Source organism: Ambystoma mexicanum, chromosome 6p (assembly GCF_040938575.1).
Source record: "Ambystoma mexicanum isolate Mex_15411 chromosome 6p, UKY_AmexF1_1, whole genome shotgun sequence".
Classification (NCBI taxonomy): Eukaryota; Metazoa; Chordata; class Amphibia; order Caudata; family Ambystomatidae; genus Ambystoma; species Ambystoma mexicanum.
In genome coordinates, this window is record NC_090935.1 from 51,324,669 (window position 1) to 51,343,977 (window position 19,309).

At 43.5% G+C, this 19,309-nt stretch overlaps 1 protein-coding gene across 2 annotated transcripts in view; it reads right to left on the reverse strand.

Annotated features, from left to right (window-relative positions):
- The window catches only part of TLN1 (talin 1), a 1,223,782-nt gene that overhangs the window by 687,454 nt on the left and 517,019 nt on the right, over nucleotides 1-19,309 (reverse strand). For both annotated transcript variants that reach the window (XM_069626724.1, XM_069626725.1), the window contains exon 8: nucleotides 7,542-7,669. In XM_069626724.1, the coding sequence (XP_069482825.1) occupies nucleotides 7,542-7,669 (128 nt within the window). The remainder of the gene's footprint in view (nucleotides 1-7,541; nucleotides 7,670-19,309) is intronic.

Sequence of the window (19,309 nt, forward strand, 5' to 3'; positions counted from 1 at the left end):
GAGAAGGCCTTGTGGACAATGCAGGTCTTGAACTTGGATCCTTGCAGTCACCAGGAGCCAGTGGCGGGATTTCAGAGCCGGATAGATGCGGACCCTGGGCCTGAGGCCAAGGATAAGTCTTGCAGTCCTGTTTTGGATGAGTTGTGTAGAGTTAGGTAGATTGAGAAAGAAGCTGTTGCAATAGTCAAATAGCCAAGGCTCTGGAGACAGTGAGCTTCTGGGTGAATGTGAGAAAAGGTAGAATACCTCTGAGGAGGTGCAGTTCGAAATGGTACTTTCTGAAGATGTCTGAGGTGTGGAGAGAGTGTAGTCTAACATGACCAAGGTTTTTTGCCTCACAAGAGGGTAAGGGCACAGGCCCAAGGGAGGCCGGCCGGCCGGCCAGCCAGAGTGAAAGGGGAAAGCGGGGGCAGGGGTCCCAATGAGCAGGATCTCCGTCTTACTGGCATTAAGGCAGAGATCATTAGAGGCCCACCATGCCTGAATAGCAGAGTCAGGAATGAGTGAGGAGAAGGAGGCTGAGTGGAGCCTGAAAGAGTTGCGCGTCATCTGCATAACACTGAAAGTTAGCAGAAAAGGTAGAGATTAGGTATGCTAAGCGAGCCAGATAGACATTTACAAATCAGGACAAGAGGATAGATCCCTAGGGAACAACACATGTTGAGAGTGTGATAGAGGAGAGGAAGGACCCAAGTTCAACCTGGGAAATCGGTCCAAGAGGAAAGCTGATATCCATGCCAGAGCCTGATCCGCGATGCCCTAGGGTTTCTCGGAGACAGGTGATAAAGATGTTGTGGTTCAGTGTGTAAAAAGCAGCAGAAAGGTCGATGAGGACAGAGGGAGAGTTTGAGTTGAGGTTAGAGAGCAAATCTTCACAGGTGTTACGGGGAACAGTTTGCGTGCCTCTGGCTGCTCTGAAGCCAGACTGATTGTCATGCAGACAACCAAAAGAATCAGCGTGGAGGGTTAGCTGGGAGATGGTCAATTTCTCCAGGAATTTGCTGAGGTAAGGAGTAATAGAAATTGGGCGATAGAGACAATGTTGTCCTTAATGGTTCTGGAGGGGCAAGGCGACACCTGTTTGGATGAGACTTTCATAGGCCGGACTTGTCTGGAGACCTAATCAGGTGTGACAGGCAGAAGAGAAGGAGGGGAGGTGGAGGGGAGAAGGGACTCCAAGGAGGGCCTGAGAAGTAGAGGATTGGGAGCATATGACATGAGGACAGGATGTCCTGAGTTTTTGTGGTGAAATGAGAGGCCAGGGCCGAGCAGAGGGCCTGTGTGGTTGTAGTAGAGGAAGATACTGCAGTAGGATTGGCCAGCTCCTTGCAGATTTTAAAAAGGTTGCCCTTGTTAGGTGCTGCGGAGATGCAGGCTTGAATGTATACTTTTTGCCATTGTTTTTAAGAGGATGCAGAGCCTATATTGCCTTTGAAGTAGGCGGCAGGCCAGTTTGTCAGAGGGTGAACCTGAAGCTCCCCATTTCCGTTCAGCTGCTCTGCACTTGCATTTCAGGGCGGCGAGGCCCGAGTCGTACCAGATCATTTTGAGCCTTCACCCACCACATCGTCCCAGAAACAGACTTCAGCCAGTGTGTGGCCTGGGGCCAGACAGTGCCAGCCCCTACATCTGGCCACAAACCTACCACTGTTTTGCCCAAGTAAGTGAAGGCCTTGCTGAGGAAAAGGCTCATCACATTCGGCAAATCTGGCCCCGACGGAACAAGAAGACAGTCAAAAGATAAAATGGCCGAAGGACAGGTCGAAATCTTGTGGCACAAAATGAGTATATGGTACTCTAAAAGGCATTATGCTGTAAAATGCAAAAAGTGCATGCTAGACTATAAAGAAAGTAATACACTTTAGAAAAATATACACTGCCACCAGTCAGTCTTGGGCACATCGTGCAAGTAACCACAGACTTACAATAGACAGAGTTAAAGGAACACAAAGTATCCCTACCACACTTTACTGTAAGATCGTGTGTGCAGCGCTAAAACAAACAAATTCCAAAGTTGAGCACCGAGTCCGCCTGCACTGATAGTCATAGGGACCGATCAGCACCCAAAATAGATTAGTTTAGCAAGGTAGGTAAAGCAAAAAGGCTTTAAGTGCCTCCAAAAGGCAGTCGGGTTCAAAACAGCAAAGCTTTGGGGGTTACATCGATGTCTATGGAGGGAAAGCAGCAAAAAGAAAATATTTTCTAGCATATAGTACATTAAGAAAAAATGTAATCAGTACCCATATTCCTTGCCTTCCAAATACAATGCCCCCATAGCTTAAGCAATACTTCCCCAGTCAGGAAGATTCTCCCCTTTCCACCGATACCCATTGTGTGGTGTATCTGCTCACGGATCGGGTGCCAGATCCGTGAGCAGCAATGTCACCGGATCAATAGAGATCCGTTTGTGACGCGGGGGGAGGGGGGAGGGGGGAGAGGGGCTGCTTACTAGGTAAGCGGCCCCCTTTCCCCTGTGGCCCCAAAGCATGGGGCCACAGCGCTGGAGACCCCTGGAGGCAGATCACTGCCCACAGGGGTGAAAATGAAAAATTAAAAATGTAGCAAATAAATGGGTCAGCGCAGAGCGCTCGATCCGTGACCAGCAACCCACTGGACCACCATGTATTTGTTTGTGACGTGGGGGGGGGCTGCTTCAAGTAATCAGCCCTCTCCCCCTCTGGCCCCCAAAGCATGGGGGCACATGTGCACAACCCTGGGGGCAGATGGCTGATCTCCTGCCCCCAGGGAATGGGGCAAAAATAAAAAAATAAAATAGAACGGGGGTGGGGGTGGGGTGCCTGGGATTCTTTTGCCCCCATGAAATGGTGGTGGCCCTCCCACGCCAAGTGGAAAGGGGGGCCACCCCTTGTAGCCATCCCTGGGGGCAGATTTATGCCCCAAGGCAGGAGTACATGAGGTGCCCCCCCATCCAATTGGGGGGTGGGGAGGAGGGCCACCAGGAATTAGTGTGCAGGCCCCCCAAAGGATTGCTGATCTGCCCTCAGGGAAGAGGGCAAAAAAAATGAAAACAACAAAAGGGAATGTTGGGTGGGATTGGGGGGGCACTAGCCACTAGGGATATATTTTACAGAAAAGGGGGGGTGGCCCTCTCCTCACCCCAAGGGGAAATGGGGGCAACCCTTGTAGCCCTCCCTGGGGGCGGATATCTGCTCCTAGAAAGGGGCATCTGACCCCAGGGAGGGCTGCATGAGATGCCCACCCTGCATTTGGTGTGGGGGTAAAGGGTCACCCCCATTACATTAGAAAATTACCTGGCAGTTTAGGGTGCCCCTCAGCCCGCCCTAAAGTGTAGTGTACCTTTTTCATTTTTTTCTTTGTTTACAAAACTTGCCTTGGTGCAGAGGGGCTCATTGGTGTACCAATCTGGCGCGAGATGCCCAAACCTTACTGCCCCACCCACTGGGGGGCCAGTCCCACCATTTTTGGGGGCCCCCCCACCCCAAATGGAGGGCGGTGTACCTCACGCAGCCGTTTGTAGGAGGCCCGCCTAAATGTGGGAAAAAAAGGAGCCAAATTTGGCAGAGCATTGAATGGCCACATACCAAAATCACCACAAAAAGCCCTGGCACTTAAATGGTTAAGGATCTTCATACAAACACAGATCAACATACTAATTATACTCCAACGGGACGCTATCTGCACCGATAAAAACGTTTTGTGGAGTTAAACCGGGCTGCCCCCTTGCTTCAAAAATCTTCAATGCGTTTCTTTCCAACATTGGTAATGCCTTTAAAGACATCGCTGGCTTTGATCCTAAAATATAGGACTCTGCTTTGAGTTGGATGCTGAATGCCGATCTCGTGCTGATGGATCAAGCCCCCACTGGATTACAGCACAAACTTTTGTGCATTAGAATATGTGACACAAAATAATCCTGCAGGATTTGAGTAGAGACTGCATAAAGAAAGGCAAAAAGTTTAGCTGGCTATTAGGAGGAGAAATCTTGAGCAATGTCGCACATACTAAATATCTGGGAATGTGGCTTAACACAAGTATAAATGACATGTGGGTTGAAAAAAACCAAGGCAAAATGAGTGCAAGCCGCAGTGATTAATAACAAATTTGGAAAATTCTCCTCAAGACCAACCAACTACTTCTATAACAAGAAAGGCGGTGCCGGCTATGATCATTGGTGCTGAAAATGCCTCGGGTTGTCCAGCTTCATGATGGGACACCCTGGAGAATACCTTCTGCACAAGAGCATTCATTATATTCAGAGGAATACCTGCAGCAGTTGTTCGTTATGAATTTGGCTTATTGTTCATCAACGTAAAGATTTGGAATACTTTCGCAATCTTTCGGAAAATAATTATGACCAATGGTCTGCCGCAATATGAGATTTTACATGAGCATGTGCATAAGTTATCGAACTCTAATGTCAGTGTAGATAATATGCAGCCAAAAGATTCTTGAACATTTAAGCAGTGACAATGACACCTTCATTAATAATCCAGATGCTGTTAAGAAAAAACTGTGGGAACATGATTGTGGCAATAAGACCCGACGCAAGGGCCTTAATGAAGCGCTGGGGGCATTACCGTGGGCGGTATTGGCCCGCCGGGGTCTTATATCCATTAGTACCCCTGGCTCATTAGAAGGTGAAATAAATGGCCGTCGGGAAAGGGAAAACGCAGTCCGTTTTCCCTTTCCATGGCGGCCATCGGGAGCGGAGGCGCTGGGAACAGAAGTATTTCCAGCACGTTTGCTCCCAAGAAAAGAAGAAAAAAAGAAGGTAAGTGGGGCTGGGAGGGCAGGGAGGGGATAGTTTGGGTGGGAGGGGAAGGGGCTTTGCAGAAGAAAAAAAAAAAACTTACCCGAGTCCCCGGCGGGGAACGAAGGCAGCCTCCAGCCATGGGGAGTCTCGGAGCGGGGATTGCCCCTTTTCGAGCCTCCTCATTGGCTAAGGGGCTGTCACATCCCTCGCCGGGAACAGAGTACCAGGGACGCACTAACGTACATGGGAATACTGTGTTGTATGGCTCGGAAAAGAGCCAATCTACACGTAGTATTCCCGGTGTACAGCGCACGCCGGGTACTAATGGGCCAATACAGAAACAGAGACTCAGTTATTCACTCATGAAGAATGTGCCAGCAGAAGGAAAGGCATATAATACTCTGTATAAATATCTGGAATCATTTCCCAATAAACAAAAAAAAACCTACTGATGAAATTTAGGCTAAACCAGTTTAAGACCAAAGAAGTGATCATGTGATGGCCTAAGTATGCAAAGTTGAGTTCCAAATGTAGATTTTGTGGCACTCATGAGGAGAATATTAATCATTTAATCTTGTTCTGCAACGCCTTCACAACCCAAAGAACAAAAATCTTGGGACCTGTACTGGATAGCAGACAATCACTAAGTTCAGAGGCTTAGTGGCATGAATGTTTTAATGAATCTAACAAAAAACAGATTTATGCATTAGCATTCCTCTGAGAGACAATTGATGAGGAACTCTAAAAATGGTGTACAAGAACTCTGCTTCATTGAAAAATTGATTCTCTTATGATAATGTGATTAATTTATGATGTGATGTAATATTTAAAGGTTTATGTAAAGCAATAAATAAAAAATAAACAATAAATAGGTAGACTAAGTTACCGGGCCTGCAGGTCTAGCTGAAGATTTTGCAAGGCCTGAGTCCTCTCACTAATGTCTGTCAGCGGTACGCAAAACTGCTGTATTGTTGCTCATTTCATGTCATTAACAATATTAGTACAAAATTGCTAATCAAATGGGTCTGTTTACTAATCAAAAAATATTTTATTAGCAAACTCTGCTAATCAATTTTTGAAAACTAATTTATGCATTGAAGCTTGCTTTACAGTTCCAGCAATTCACCCCCATCTTACGACATAATGAAAATTATTTCGAGATAGCTCTTGTCCTCTAGGATCCTCTGTAATCCTACTTGTATCATCACTATGACCAGGAAGATTCCTCCCGATGCAATTTCCAGTCTCTGTACTCCCCTGCCCCACCCAGGTTTCCCACAGTTCCCGATACAAACAAGGTAACAAGAACACGTGTCCAGTTCTTCCTTGTGTCGCAGGCGGTTTGTTGTTTGCTCATAGCTTCCTTCTCGTTCACCTGCGCAGCTCCGTGAAGGCCTGGGACTGGCAGTCACAGAGTCTTGTTGAACCTAGCGGTCTAGCTCACAGACGTCACGCTACCACCTCGACACTGGTGTGAGTCGGCTCTGTGCCAGCTCAGGTGATTCTTCTGTTGCTTCCACTCTTCGGCGTCCTCTCTTCCGAGTACCAGCTTCTCTGCACAGCTGACAGGTTCCCAGTTTCGAACTTTGCGTGCTTTGCTGGTCCTTGCTGGCTTCTCCCTTCGGTTCACTCGCAGTTTGTGTTTCTCCCAACTGGGTCCACCCCAGCGCAGTATCAGTCTTTTAGTGGTTTTCATAATGTACCGTTCATGCTGCCTCGATGCCACCTCTTCCTATTACTTTGAGAACACACTGTGCCATCACTCTTGTTCTTCCTCGTCGCAGTGGTGTCAAGTCTCAATTAAGGGAATGTTACAGTAACACGTATTTTCAGTTGCACTTTCGGCAGACATTAGGGTTCTTATGGGTGCATGAGGGTTAGGAAGTTACTTCGCGGAACAGAAGTCCTTATACCCCATGAGGTGAGTCTCTCCCTGTGATATCCCACTTTCCACCACGCCTAAGGGGCTAATGGGTAGAGGCCTCACCTCCTTAGCCTCACTGGGTAGGGTTCCCCCTCTGGAGAGAAGCAACGAGATCCTATGACACGTCACAATGCCTTATGTGGCAACTACAGACATGAGAAGGTTACATAAAAAGATGCCCAAAGGACAGGGTGAAAACTACATGGCAGAAGAATGTTTAGTATAGGATACTCAAAAGGGCATACAGTACAAAAAAGAAAAACCTTGAGTACAGCAAAAAAAAAGGCAAAACTCAAACCGCTGCCACCAACCTGTACTAGGCACAAAAAGCTAACAAATGTTACTACAAAAACAATAAAATAAGAAAAAAGGATACTACATAGCCCTTCACTCTAAGGTAAAGTGTACTGTAGGAAAATAAAAGGAACCTTGCACATGGGAAAAAAGTGGTAACCATAAGCGCTGACCAGTTACCTCAACATAAGCAAGTCGAGCAAGGGAAATAAAAGCACAATGACTTTTGTATGTCCAAATGTTAAAACGGGGTGCAAGCCACAGCAATTACCTAGAGATTCCATTGATGTCAATGGAAGGAATGTTGCAAAAGAAATCTTTCCCAACATATATAATCCAGCAACAGTCGCATGCTAGCAAAAAAACAATCAAGTAGGGGTCTGAGCCATTAAACCCTTCAGAAAAGTTCCCACCGCAACATAGTGTAAAAGCTCAAGTAGGCTAGCTCTACAGCATAATGATCCAATACCAAGATGTATTGCCTACAGTATATAGAGGAGTGGTTCTCAATCAATGTTGAGTGCCACCTTTTTCATTTGTTTAAACTTCCAAAGGTCTTTCTGCATTAAGAAAATAAGCAATACTTACTCTAAAAAGCCAGGCTTGTGTTTCAGCTCAATGTGGTCTCCAAACTGAATCTGGCACTGGTAACCCGCAAACTCGCAGGCCTTGTCGAATGAGACTGGGTGGGATCCATTAAGAATGTCATCTCTTGCCTATGGAGGAAAAGAGCCAGCAGGAATCAGAATAAATCATACAGTAAGCGTTCACTCATCCTGATATGTTCCATAGTTTCTTCCGGAGGAAGGCAATAGAGAAGCCAACCTGAAAGAACAGGACTGTCTCAGCCAGAGTTTAACTTAACTACTCTTGCTGGTAGCAAAGCTGAGCAGTCACCCTGAATTACGGAAGGAGAGGGAATTGTACAGTTATCACTTACAAAAATGTAAAATATGAAGCTGCATACAAGTACATAAATGCTGCAATGTATTACAGCAAGGCACAAGGTAAGTAAAAATAGTTCTGTACACATACAACTATGGGTTGCTCACTACTTTAGGACTGTACAGACATTGCACAATAGACTGCAAATGATAATGCAGTGAAAGGATGTTAAAAGTATCGATAGCTAGACCATACTCATGTAAGGTAGCTTGTAGCTAGATTCAGAAGTCCATTCCCATCTCGTAAGGGTCAGATATTTTAGGGGTCCTAAAAGGGTCTTCAGAACCACAGGTGAATGAGCACTAGGAGATTCCATACTAATAGGGAGTCTAGGACAAAGAAAGCTGCAATAGTATTCAGAATATTTGTAGTGGTAGGAAGCTGCTACACCCCATAGGTTCCAAGGGGACATAGCCTAGAACCAGTGACCTGTCCTCCACCGACCTTACCAAGTCCTGGAAAGTGCTAAGGTAAGCAGGACATTTCACCCAATACACACTTAATGGTGATAGGATGGATCTCAGGGAGGCTCCGGAAAGGGAGAACCACCACAAGGAAATCAAGACTCTTGGAACACTTGTCTCAGTCATTGTGTGTCACAGGGTCAAGGACGTTCCTCCAGCGGTTGCCTTCTGCATCCCCTGGAGATCTGACAAAAGTGGTAGCATCCAGGATCAGTGCTTCGACGTAGCAGAGACCCACAGATGCACTTCTTGCATTAACCTTGGACCGTGTCAGAGGTCCATTGGCAGCTTCGCAGTTTGACTTTGGGCTCCTCTAAAACTCCTTGTGAAGACGCCAAGCCAGAATAGGCATGCTATAGGACCCTAAAGTTAAAAAAAAAAAAAAAAAAAAAAAAAAAAAAAAAATGTTGCCCATGCTACATCTTCTCTTTTGGATGCTCTACCATGCCTGTATATATATATATATATATACACACAAATGTCGATCACGCCCAGGAGGAGGTGCTTATCGGGACTCCTAAACATCTAGTGCATTAGCAGAGAGTGTTTTTTTATTTGCTTTATTTTGGTTAAAACCATGAAAGCACAAAATGCATTAAGAGATGAGATTTTAAACAAGTACATACAATTTCATCAATAAATGACAAAGAACAAAGATTGGACATTTTTGACATACAAAAACGCAATAGGAAAAAATACTGAAAAACAGTACAAAATATAAAACGAGATACAGCACTAACGACAAAAGAAAAACAGAGCAATAGTCTGTCAGCAGACTCATAAAAACTGAGAAACCACAAAGTTAATCCTTACAATGCAAATTTGAAATTGTTTTTCATATTGTACAGATCAAATGACAGTCGCAAATTCTGGTACACCTACAGAAAATATCCCCTCTAATCCATAACCCAATATACAGACGATATACAGGCCAAATTATTCTACTCCACAAGTGGAATCTCAGTAAACATCACAGAAAAATATAAATGGCTTTGAGGAGATGGCTCTAATAACGGCTATTAATAAATTAAAAAGAACTAGGGCCTAAGTCCCTGATCGTTTAGCCAATGTGATTTTTAAAGATAACCCAGAGTACTGGACACAGGTATTGACTGCCCTGTTCGCTAAAAATCTTACGTCCCAATAGTTGGGGTAAATCCATAATAATTCCATTTTTTATAAAGCTAAACCGACCAAATCCAGAATCATATAGATTAGCAATGTTGGATTCTAGCAGTAAACTTTGCGGATCTCGTACTGAAACAAATATATGGATTGAGGAAAAGGGGCTCTTACCCAAGATCCAAATGGGGTTTAGAAATGGTTTTAGCACGGCTCATAATATCTGGGCCCTTTATTACTTAGGAGCTGACATAAATCTACATAAAGGAAGGAAATTGTATCTATGTTAAGTAGATTACTCCCACGCTTATGATAGTGTGTCTCGACATCCGACTCTGGGGGAAGCTTGAGAATTGGAATATAGACTGTACATTGCTCCATTTCTTAAAATTGCTTTATACTAATAATTCTGTCTGTTCGCTTGGACGCCTCACTGAACCTAGAAGAACTAATGTAGGATTGAAGCAGGATTATGTTTGGTCACCTGTACTAAATAACTTATATATGGCTGACATGGACGCCTGTTAGAACAGTGCATGGTTTCCCCTCCTAAAGTGAGACAAACTGCAACAATACAATGGTTAGCCTATGCGGACACCACCATCCTGCTTGACCTTACTCTTACAGGCCTTCAAAGATCTATAGATGCATTGGTGGGTTAAACAATATGAAAATAAATATGGTAAAACAAAAGGTCTTGGTGATTAGTGGGGGGGGAGACACATAGAAGTATGAATTTGTATTGGAAATTAGATAAGAAAAAGCTTCAAATAGTTCATTCATATATCTACCAGGTAATTCATATATCCATCTTGGTATCCCAATTATCTCTTATAATTGTTATGTGGGAAATTATGTACGAGCAAATGTTATGAGGAAATGGATAGTAAGTCATTTTATTAGACGAAATGGAGGTTCCAAATCGGGCTATTAGAAATTTACAAAACTGGTATTATTCATTATATTCTATATGGTCTAGAGGTCCTCCCCTCTAAAATGGGGAACTGGTTGGATACCTAAGAAGGTAAACTCCTTCCCTCCATCTAGGGTGTCCCAAAGGCAGTTCCTGTGGAGGAACTGAGCGGGAGTGCCCTCTTTGTTTGCTCTCTGGAGAATACGAAGAACAGAATTCTAAGTCCTACCAAAAAATGCTAGTGCCAAGAGTAATACGCTCTTGCACGCTTTCATAAATGAAAACGGTAATCATGCACGGAATGGCCGGTGTATATATTTTTATATTCTGCAAAACAAATCTAGAAAATATAGATTTGGAATTTCCTTTTGCAAGTAAATCTCCAGTCTTCACTAAAGATCTGAAGAACAAACATTGATTTGGGATACATTTAGAAACTTAAACAGTCTTACATATAAGAAAGGATTTGAAGAATTTAACAAACAAGGCTTCCAACTTAGTCAACCACAAACATACTTAACTAAAATGTGTTCTAAAAGAGGTGAGAAGGTTCATTACTTGCGCATACATTTTCTGCCTACATTACATTATATAGGGGCATGTCAGAAAGTAAGACATGAAGATCGACTTTGTAGAAGAATGAAGGAGACAAATCAATGCCTTTTAACAAATTGTGAAAAGCAAGTGGAAAAATAAGATGGCCTATGGAAGATTTCTCTACACAGAAGTAGGGTATGACCTAGATCAATTTTGGAGCACTTTAATAAGAGGAGACTCTTTGGTAATAACGACACCATTCTATGTATGAAAGGAGATAATGAAATCAATTGAACATTTTAAAATTCACTGCAATCAGGATTAACCTGAAGGAATATTTTAATTCATGATGATTTTTATGATTATAGTATTAGATGTGATGAATTAAATTAGTGACTATGAAATGTATATGTATGGAATGTTATATGTAATTTTATGAATGATTGAGACCAATGAATTCAATGTAAATATTTGCAAGGTTTTTGCTTTCAATGTTGACAGTTTGTGTGTAAATAGGACAGAAAACGCACTTTAAAAAAAGGATAAAAATTGGCGAATAGAAAATAACATCCCTTGAGAATGTATAACAAATTCAGAGGATTCACAAATCGGGTTCTCAAGATTTCCCAACTCAATTGTGTTAAGGACAACCTTGTTATGAGTAAACTGTGTCCAAGATTTGGTATGGTTGCCTGTAAGGATATCCTGCATAGCTTTAATTACTTATTTACCCACAGATTGTCCAAAAATAGAATTCGTTTCATTTGGGTGCGTCATTTGGAAACTTAATTCCAGTCTGGCCCAGCTCCATGCTAGCTGCTATGTTGAGTGTACACACAGGTACAGCTTATTTTAAAATATATTTTCACTCATACATTTTTATATTATAGCACCCCCAGAGCTTCCCGATTGTGTGCCCTGTACCCTTATGCAGTAGCATCTATAACAAATCCCCCAAAAGGTTTTCAAAACCATACCAGGGACCTGGTGCACCTATTAAAAATAAGATTACTTTTAAAATGGAGTCCAAAATCATCGAAATAAACAATCTTTCAGCATGCAACTTTTCAAGTTGTGCCTCCAGGTATCCACACTCCATGTACAATCTGCTCTGTCTTTCAGCATCTTGACGCCTGCTCCATTCACATTAAAGCTGGATTGCGGCTTTGATCTCCTTGGACGAGCATCCACTCCATTTATCTTGCAAAGATTGTCCTCTTAGTCATAAGCTGGATACTCCATCACCCAAGAGATGACATGACTTCATGCACAGACCTGCTCTACCCGAACCATTTGCTTAAACATTTTGCAATATGTCCCTTTCTGCCACATTCCCTGCACACTACGTGAACTCTTGTCACTGGCCAAGTGTTCTAGACTCCCGCATCTGTAGCACATTCTGGCCCCGTTTTATCTCATGTCTTTCCTGGGGTTTGTTTCCTCCCTCTTCTTGTTTGTGTGTTTATTTATAGTGGGCCCCGCGCCCAAGGGCATCAGGGCGCAAGACATAAGAATACGTTCAGCTTAGTTACAAGGGTATAAGATGTACAGCAAGGGTCATGTGCAACAGCACAATTTACATGAGGGACTAGTTACAGACCATTTACATGAAGTAAAGACTAGTTACAGAGTAATGAGGATCAATATACAAATAAATATTCAGTGAGGACTAATTACAAAGTGATAGGAGTCAATATGCAGAAAGTGTATAGAGAGAAAGAGCATCACGCAGGGAGCATTAAATCATGGAGGGGTACACAGTATAGCAAACTTAATAGGGCTGGCCTCAGGAAAGATACATTCTTGATACGTTGTCTCAACTGTTCCTTCCTAGTTTTCTTTCTGATCGTTTCCAACTTGTCCACAGCTTTGATATTGTCAGATTTGTATTTTCCGGTCTCGCTGTCCAACTCTTTGATGCACGTGTCGGTGTGCAGCACTATCTCCACTAATTCTATCGCCCAACCGATATGTCACCCACTCTGCTTAACGCTGCCCTAATTTTCGGGTTGTTGCTTTTCATAATGAATTGGTCCCCTGAAATGCTCCACTCTGCAATGCTCAAATTGACATATCATTGCTAACCCTCCTTATCTAGTCACAAAGTCTTCAATGGTTTCCTTACTCTTCTACTCTCTCATGGCAAAGTGCTGTATAGAGAGGATTTTAGTCTTCTTGACCATAAAGTGTTCATAGAATTTTAACAGGGTCACTTCAAAGGCAGTGAAGCCTTCCTTGTCTGCATCTGTAGGTTCAGGCAGTCTTTTGAATATTTTTTGGCCTTTGTGACCTAAACAATAGTACAGCAACAAGAGCTTCCTGTCTGCTGCAAATTGTGCGCTGTATACCCCGTGTATGTGCTGTGTATGTACTTCAGGAACCCTTCCTTTCAGTCCAACCACTTAACAGGGCGGTCCATGGTGCCTGAAGAAACAAAAAGGTAGGTTTGCCATGATCACAGTTAGTACACATGTGTAATTCACTCAGTAATGAAGATCCACAGAAAGAATGTTACCATGGGTAAGAAACTTGATCTTCGAATGGATCATGTCCTGAAACTGATTCCTCATGAAAGACTCCCATAGAAGTATGTAGAAGGAGGTGGGAAAAGAGAATGTACTTTTGATTTAGGCTGTAGAGAACAGCTTTTCCAAATGTAGCTTTGAAGAGCTGAATAAGTAGCCACTCCTCTGGGACCTCTTCGCCGGCCAAAGTGTAACATTCCAGAATACACAAAATGATCCATCGAGACCGGGTCTGTTTAGTAACAGCCTGTACCAACCTATGACCAGCATATCCCACAAAGAGCCGATACTCCTGGCTGACTACAGTAAGCCTGCAAACGTTAAAGTTCAACGTTCTGTTGGGGTCCAAATGATGAAGCATCTTTTCATCCTTGGAAGGATGAGGTGCTAAATAAAAAGATCGCACGACAATGTGTCAGGTGAAAAGAAGGGCGAACCCGCAAAACGACCTTATAAAAAGATGGTAAACAATGGTTTGCAACTCAAAGACTGAAGCTGGCTCACCCTGTGAGTCAAAGTTATAGGATGTTGACTCTGAATACCGTCTTTCTGAAAGCTTATAGGACACGAATGAAGAGGTTTAAAAGGAGCCACCACATCAAGAATTTCAAAACTAAATTAAGGTCCCAAACCGGAAACTATAAACAGTACCAGTGGGAAGAAGTTAGTAAGTCCCTTCAGAAACTGGATAACGAGTGGTATTTTGATAAATGAGCCATGTTCAGGCGAGCGCAGCCAGATAACCCATCGCAGTGCAAACCTGTAACCCTTGATGGGCCAGATGCAACAGTAAAGACAACACTAATGTGTGTCACAAGTAAAAGGGTCCATATTGTTTAACTCTGCATCAGCTCAAAAATGTGTTTCATAGGCAGCGCTATAGAGCCTTTCTTGCTAGCCTTCTGGCTGAAAGCAACACCTCCATTAAGTCCTCGTGGATATCACAATCTCTGTAACTTAACCTCTCAGAAATCAGGTGGGAAGGTTCAGATTTACTGATCTCTGGGTGGAGAAGGAGATTTTCCTCCTGAGTGAGCAGGTCTGCTCTTTAAAGAACCGGAGGGCAAACAGACATGCCCAAAAGTTTGGGTACCACGTCATCTAGGCCCAATCCAGAACAGTCGGGATCATGGATTTCCAGAACTTCCTCAACCGCCTGATGTCATGAGGAATCACAGGGACTGGTGGGGACACAAAAAGGAGTGGAAATTCCCAGTCTTCTACAAACACGTCCTCCAGAGCTCCCTGGAGCAGAACAGGTTGAATTTCCATTTGATACAGGATACAAACAGATACACTTGAGAGGTTACCCAAAAGGGCAAAGATCTCTAGGACTTCCTTAGCCAAATCCCCCCCCTAAGTGGAGACTGTGCGCAAAGCAAACACTGCCGTGTTCTCTTCTCCAGCTAGGTACGGCACACAGACTTCTTTTGAAGGGACCAAAACCAGAACTGTATCATGCACCTGCAAAATGGCAATGATTTACATTCCCATTCTTGTTTAGGTAATGCATGGCTACTGTGTTGTCCATCATGATCAGGACATTCTTCCCCTGCACAGAGGGCAGAAAGGCTATCAGAACCAGTCTGAATGCTCTCAACTCTAGAAGGTTTACGTGCAATCTGGACTCCGATGGAGAACAATGACCGCTGATTGTCAGATTGTTTGCATGAGCTCCCCAGCCTGCAAGGGAAGTGTCCGTAACTACTATAATCTCTGGCCACGGTTGTCAAAACGTTTCTCCCTTCATCACATTTTCTTTGCAGGTCTAAGGATGACTCTGATTACGCTCACACCAGAATCAATACACGCCTCTAGGGAAATCAGGCAAAAAGGCGATCTTGTAAGGATAACAAGTGTAATTTACAAATGAGGATGGTAGCAAAGGATGCTGCTGCCTGAACGGTCTCTTCCTGTCCCTCTTCCGGTCATTCCCACCAAAGTGGTTTCAGGCAGAGTTTTATATAGGCCTGGCTTGTCGTGGTGATGTTACTGGAGCCGGATCATGGCTTCATCCCAATCTGTCCTTTTTCCATAATTGGGATGTTCCAAAGCCTTCCCTCTTCGCTGTTGGCCATTTTGTCAGGGCATGCTGTTCTACATTTTGCTAGCTATGCAAAAATAAAATGAAATATTTTTAATCTATAAACGGTCGTCCATTCATTCATTCTTATCGATATTTCACTCATCCTTCTCATGTTTATCTGGGCCCTGTTTCCTCAACAAGTCATACTTGTAATGTATCCCATTCTGCATTTTGCCTCACAAAAACATGAGTCCTATTTTTAAACCGCATGGACCCTAGACAAACAGTGGACACCTGGTGAGACAGTTCACACTGGCCATAGTGACGGACATCGCACACTAAGCCTGCGGTCTATTTTGAAGGCCACATTCCTTCTGGGACGGAGGTGGAGTTTGACTCTTGTACAGCACTAGTTAAGCTTTTAAAATGCCTAGGATCAGACATTACAAATCTATCCAACTAATATTTAATTGCCCCTTATATTTAGACAATACCTACCTTCTTCAGTGCTTGCCTATGTGTGTATGTGATCATATTTGCATGAGAGTCTTCCAAGTGCCCCTCCTCCCCCGTAGTCCATTAGGGGCGTTCAACCTACCAGCGCTTTGAGGTCATAACAATGATATATAAAGGGCTATATAAATGCCAAACATAACAATAAAATAGCACCTTAAAGAGGTCTTGCCTAACTCTAAAGCACTTGGGGGTTCGAGAGGAACCTAGTTTCTTCCCAACATTCCCCCCTTTCATTACTTCTACAGTAACAAACTCATCCCCACCCGACATATCTACAAACCCAAATGTATCAGTTTGAGTTTCGCTGTTTATTGTATGGCAAGGTGCATTAGAACCCCCAACTGATACCATCATCTTTGCATTGCTAGGTACTACATTGAAACATCGGAGACCCAATTGGCACGTGCAGAAGAGAACCAAGAAGAACACGATAACAGGCACCAGTATTTGTACTGCTGCCCCCAGCCAAGATGAGACCCAATCAAAGGCAAGCAATTGCCAATCAGTGTTCTGAACGCCACCTTCTTTCTTCATTTGAACACCTAGATTGTGCATCCCCTCGATGATGTGGGATAGTGACCCATTCTCGGCATCCTGCGGTGTAAAAAATGTCAGCAGCTGCTTCCCAACTTTTTACACACTCCTATGGCTGCAAACAGGTCCAGCATATAGTGGTTCTGCATCGTCAGGAGTCAACGTACAGAGCTCTACTTTGATGGCGTTGAAACCATTATCTGAATCATTTGGCGAGCTGGACTAGCTCCCATCGAATTATCTGAAACCACTTGGCATGAGCAGCTTCTTGTTTATTTGTTTGGTAATGCGCACCAAGCCCTTGGGTAGACAGGCGCAACAGAAACAAGAAATCTTAGAACTTAGTTACAGTACAAGGTAGCAATAGATAGAGCAGTGATTGCAGTAGGAGCAAAAATACAGGTACAAGATACATTAAATACGAAGCAATGGTCTTGGTAAGTCAAGGAGGCATTATCGTGAGTAACAATATATGCACACATACATATACAGATATGTATATACAACCTTACATGTCTACGTTAACGTGTATCCATGGTGCATGCAAATATGACAGAACAGACGACCATGTGTGTATAGTTAACCAATCTACAGTGTAGTTTGAGGGAACAAAGGGTCGTGGAGAGGTATAAGTGTAATTCGGCAGTTAGGTGTCAGTGTGTAGCCAATTGAGTATCTTATGTTTGAATATAGGGTAGGGTTGTTCTAGTTTGAGGTCAACTGGTAATTTGTTCCAACATTGTTGCGCTTTAACAGGGAAACTGGTTCCTCCTGCTGTCGAGCATTTGAACCTAGGAATCTCTAACAAATGAGTTAGCAGATCTCGTAGGGCGGGTACCTGTTCTCCTGGTAATTTTATCCATAAGGTATGGGGTGCTAGGTTATTCAGGCATTTGGAGGTGAGGGATGCTGTTTTGAAGATAATTCTGTCCGCTATTTTCAGCCAGTTAACCTGAATTCGGTAACATGCTCTCTGTAAGGGATGTTCAATGCTGCCCTCAGGGCGTTATTCTGCAGTCTTTGGATTTTGTCTGTAATGTATTTGTTGGCTCCAGAGTACAGGGAATTACAGTAATCTAATCTTGACATAAGAGCATTGGCTAGTGTGGTGCAGCTCGCTCTCGAGAGGTATGGTCTGGAAGCTCTGATGAGTTTGCAAGTGTACGTTGTGGATGAGGCAAGGGAATTGAATTGCTTTTTAAGAGTGCGAGAGGAGTCCAAGTAGAATCCTAAAGTTTTAACTACAGACATCTTGATAGGGTTGTTATCAATGTTGAAGGATGTGTAGTTTGGGCTGAGTTTTTGGATATTAGCTTCAGAACCTAAGATTAGTAATTCCGTTTTTTCGTCATTCAGGCAGAGGCCATGGGATGCCATCCATGCCTGAATGAGGGTGTATATTTTGTTCACCAAGGCTGAGTCAGTCTCGAAGTTGCCCAAAACGGGTATGAGGATCTGTGTGTCATCTGCATAATTAGTGTAGTACCCTAGGAGCCAAAAAAGATGAAAAGAAAGTCTCTGCTGAGCTAAAAAGTCAATCATCAGGTACTCCTCTGAGCAGTGCAGAATAGTCTTGAGATTTAGTTTGATCTCTTCTTTCTTTTCAGCTGTTGAAATAGTTCTTTTTCTGGCAACATACAAAATTCTTGTGGGATCTGCAAGTCGCTCTCTGCTTCTTTAGGTGCCGGATTGGTTGTTGGCACCTTAACAGGTAGTTCTTTACCCTACCTTCCGGGATTACTAGTAGTATTGAGTGAGGGTGGACAGTGAACACTTGCACCTCCAGGATGATGGGAGGTACAAGTAGGCGTGTCGGCCACAAACCCAGTGTTAATCCATTACTGCTGCCGTACCTTTCATCATATCGGGGATCACATAATCCATGTCTCTATGTATTCTCACTGGCTTCTCCATGGTTTCAATCCATGTCAGCCTTGTGATATATTGGGAGCATATTTGTGCACACAGCCTTTACTCAGGGTATTATATCCATCTGCCGGGCACATCACTGTGGTACCCTGCCATTGGTTGTCAACATGCGAGTGACATCCTAAGGAAAAATATGGTGCTTGTAAATACTTGCTGTATTTCATAATGCCATTGCATAGCACTGGGTCTAGAAAGATGCTCAACTGCACACTGTGTGCCTAGAATTTGTCCTTTATACCTACATAGTGCAAGATGTACCAGGCATTGTGCGACTCTATAATTGGGACTGGACGTGGAACTAAAACCTCAGGAGCCCCTGGCGCATGCAGGTTGAGTGCACACATTTAACAGCTTTCATTCATCCCAATCCTTTCCGCAGTACACATACCAGAGTACCAGCTATTAGACGACTGAATGCTGGATATCAGAAATGGCGTCAAAACCCAACCCTTTCTAATAATCATTTGTACTTAATTTTATTAGTCTAAGAAAATCCGTGGGTGTGGCTGGCAGGCTGGCAAAAAGATAATGTTTCATTCTTATTTATCATAGACAGTCATACTAGCATTATTTTCCTTTATATGCAACTGTCCATCCCCTTCTTTATATGGCCACCCCATACAGCAGACATACCTTCATACACCCCGACAAGAAAGACCAATGTCACACAAAACAATATAATTATCGGTCTATTAAGTAAGCATAATGCAGAATTCCTAGAACAAATCAAATTCAGTTTATCATTATCTATACATAAGCGGTTTGAACACGTCAGTCAGGCATCCTTGCTTATCCCTGGAGATGAGAAAAAAAGTCGGGGGGAGGGGGTAGGAGGCCAGAAGGGG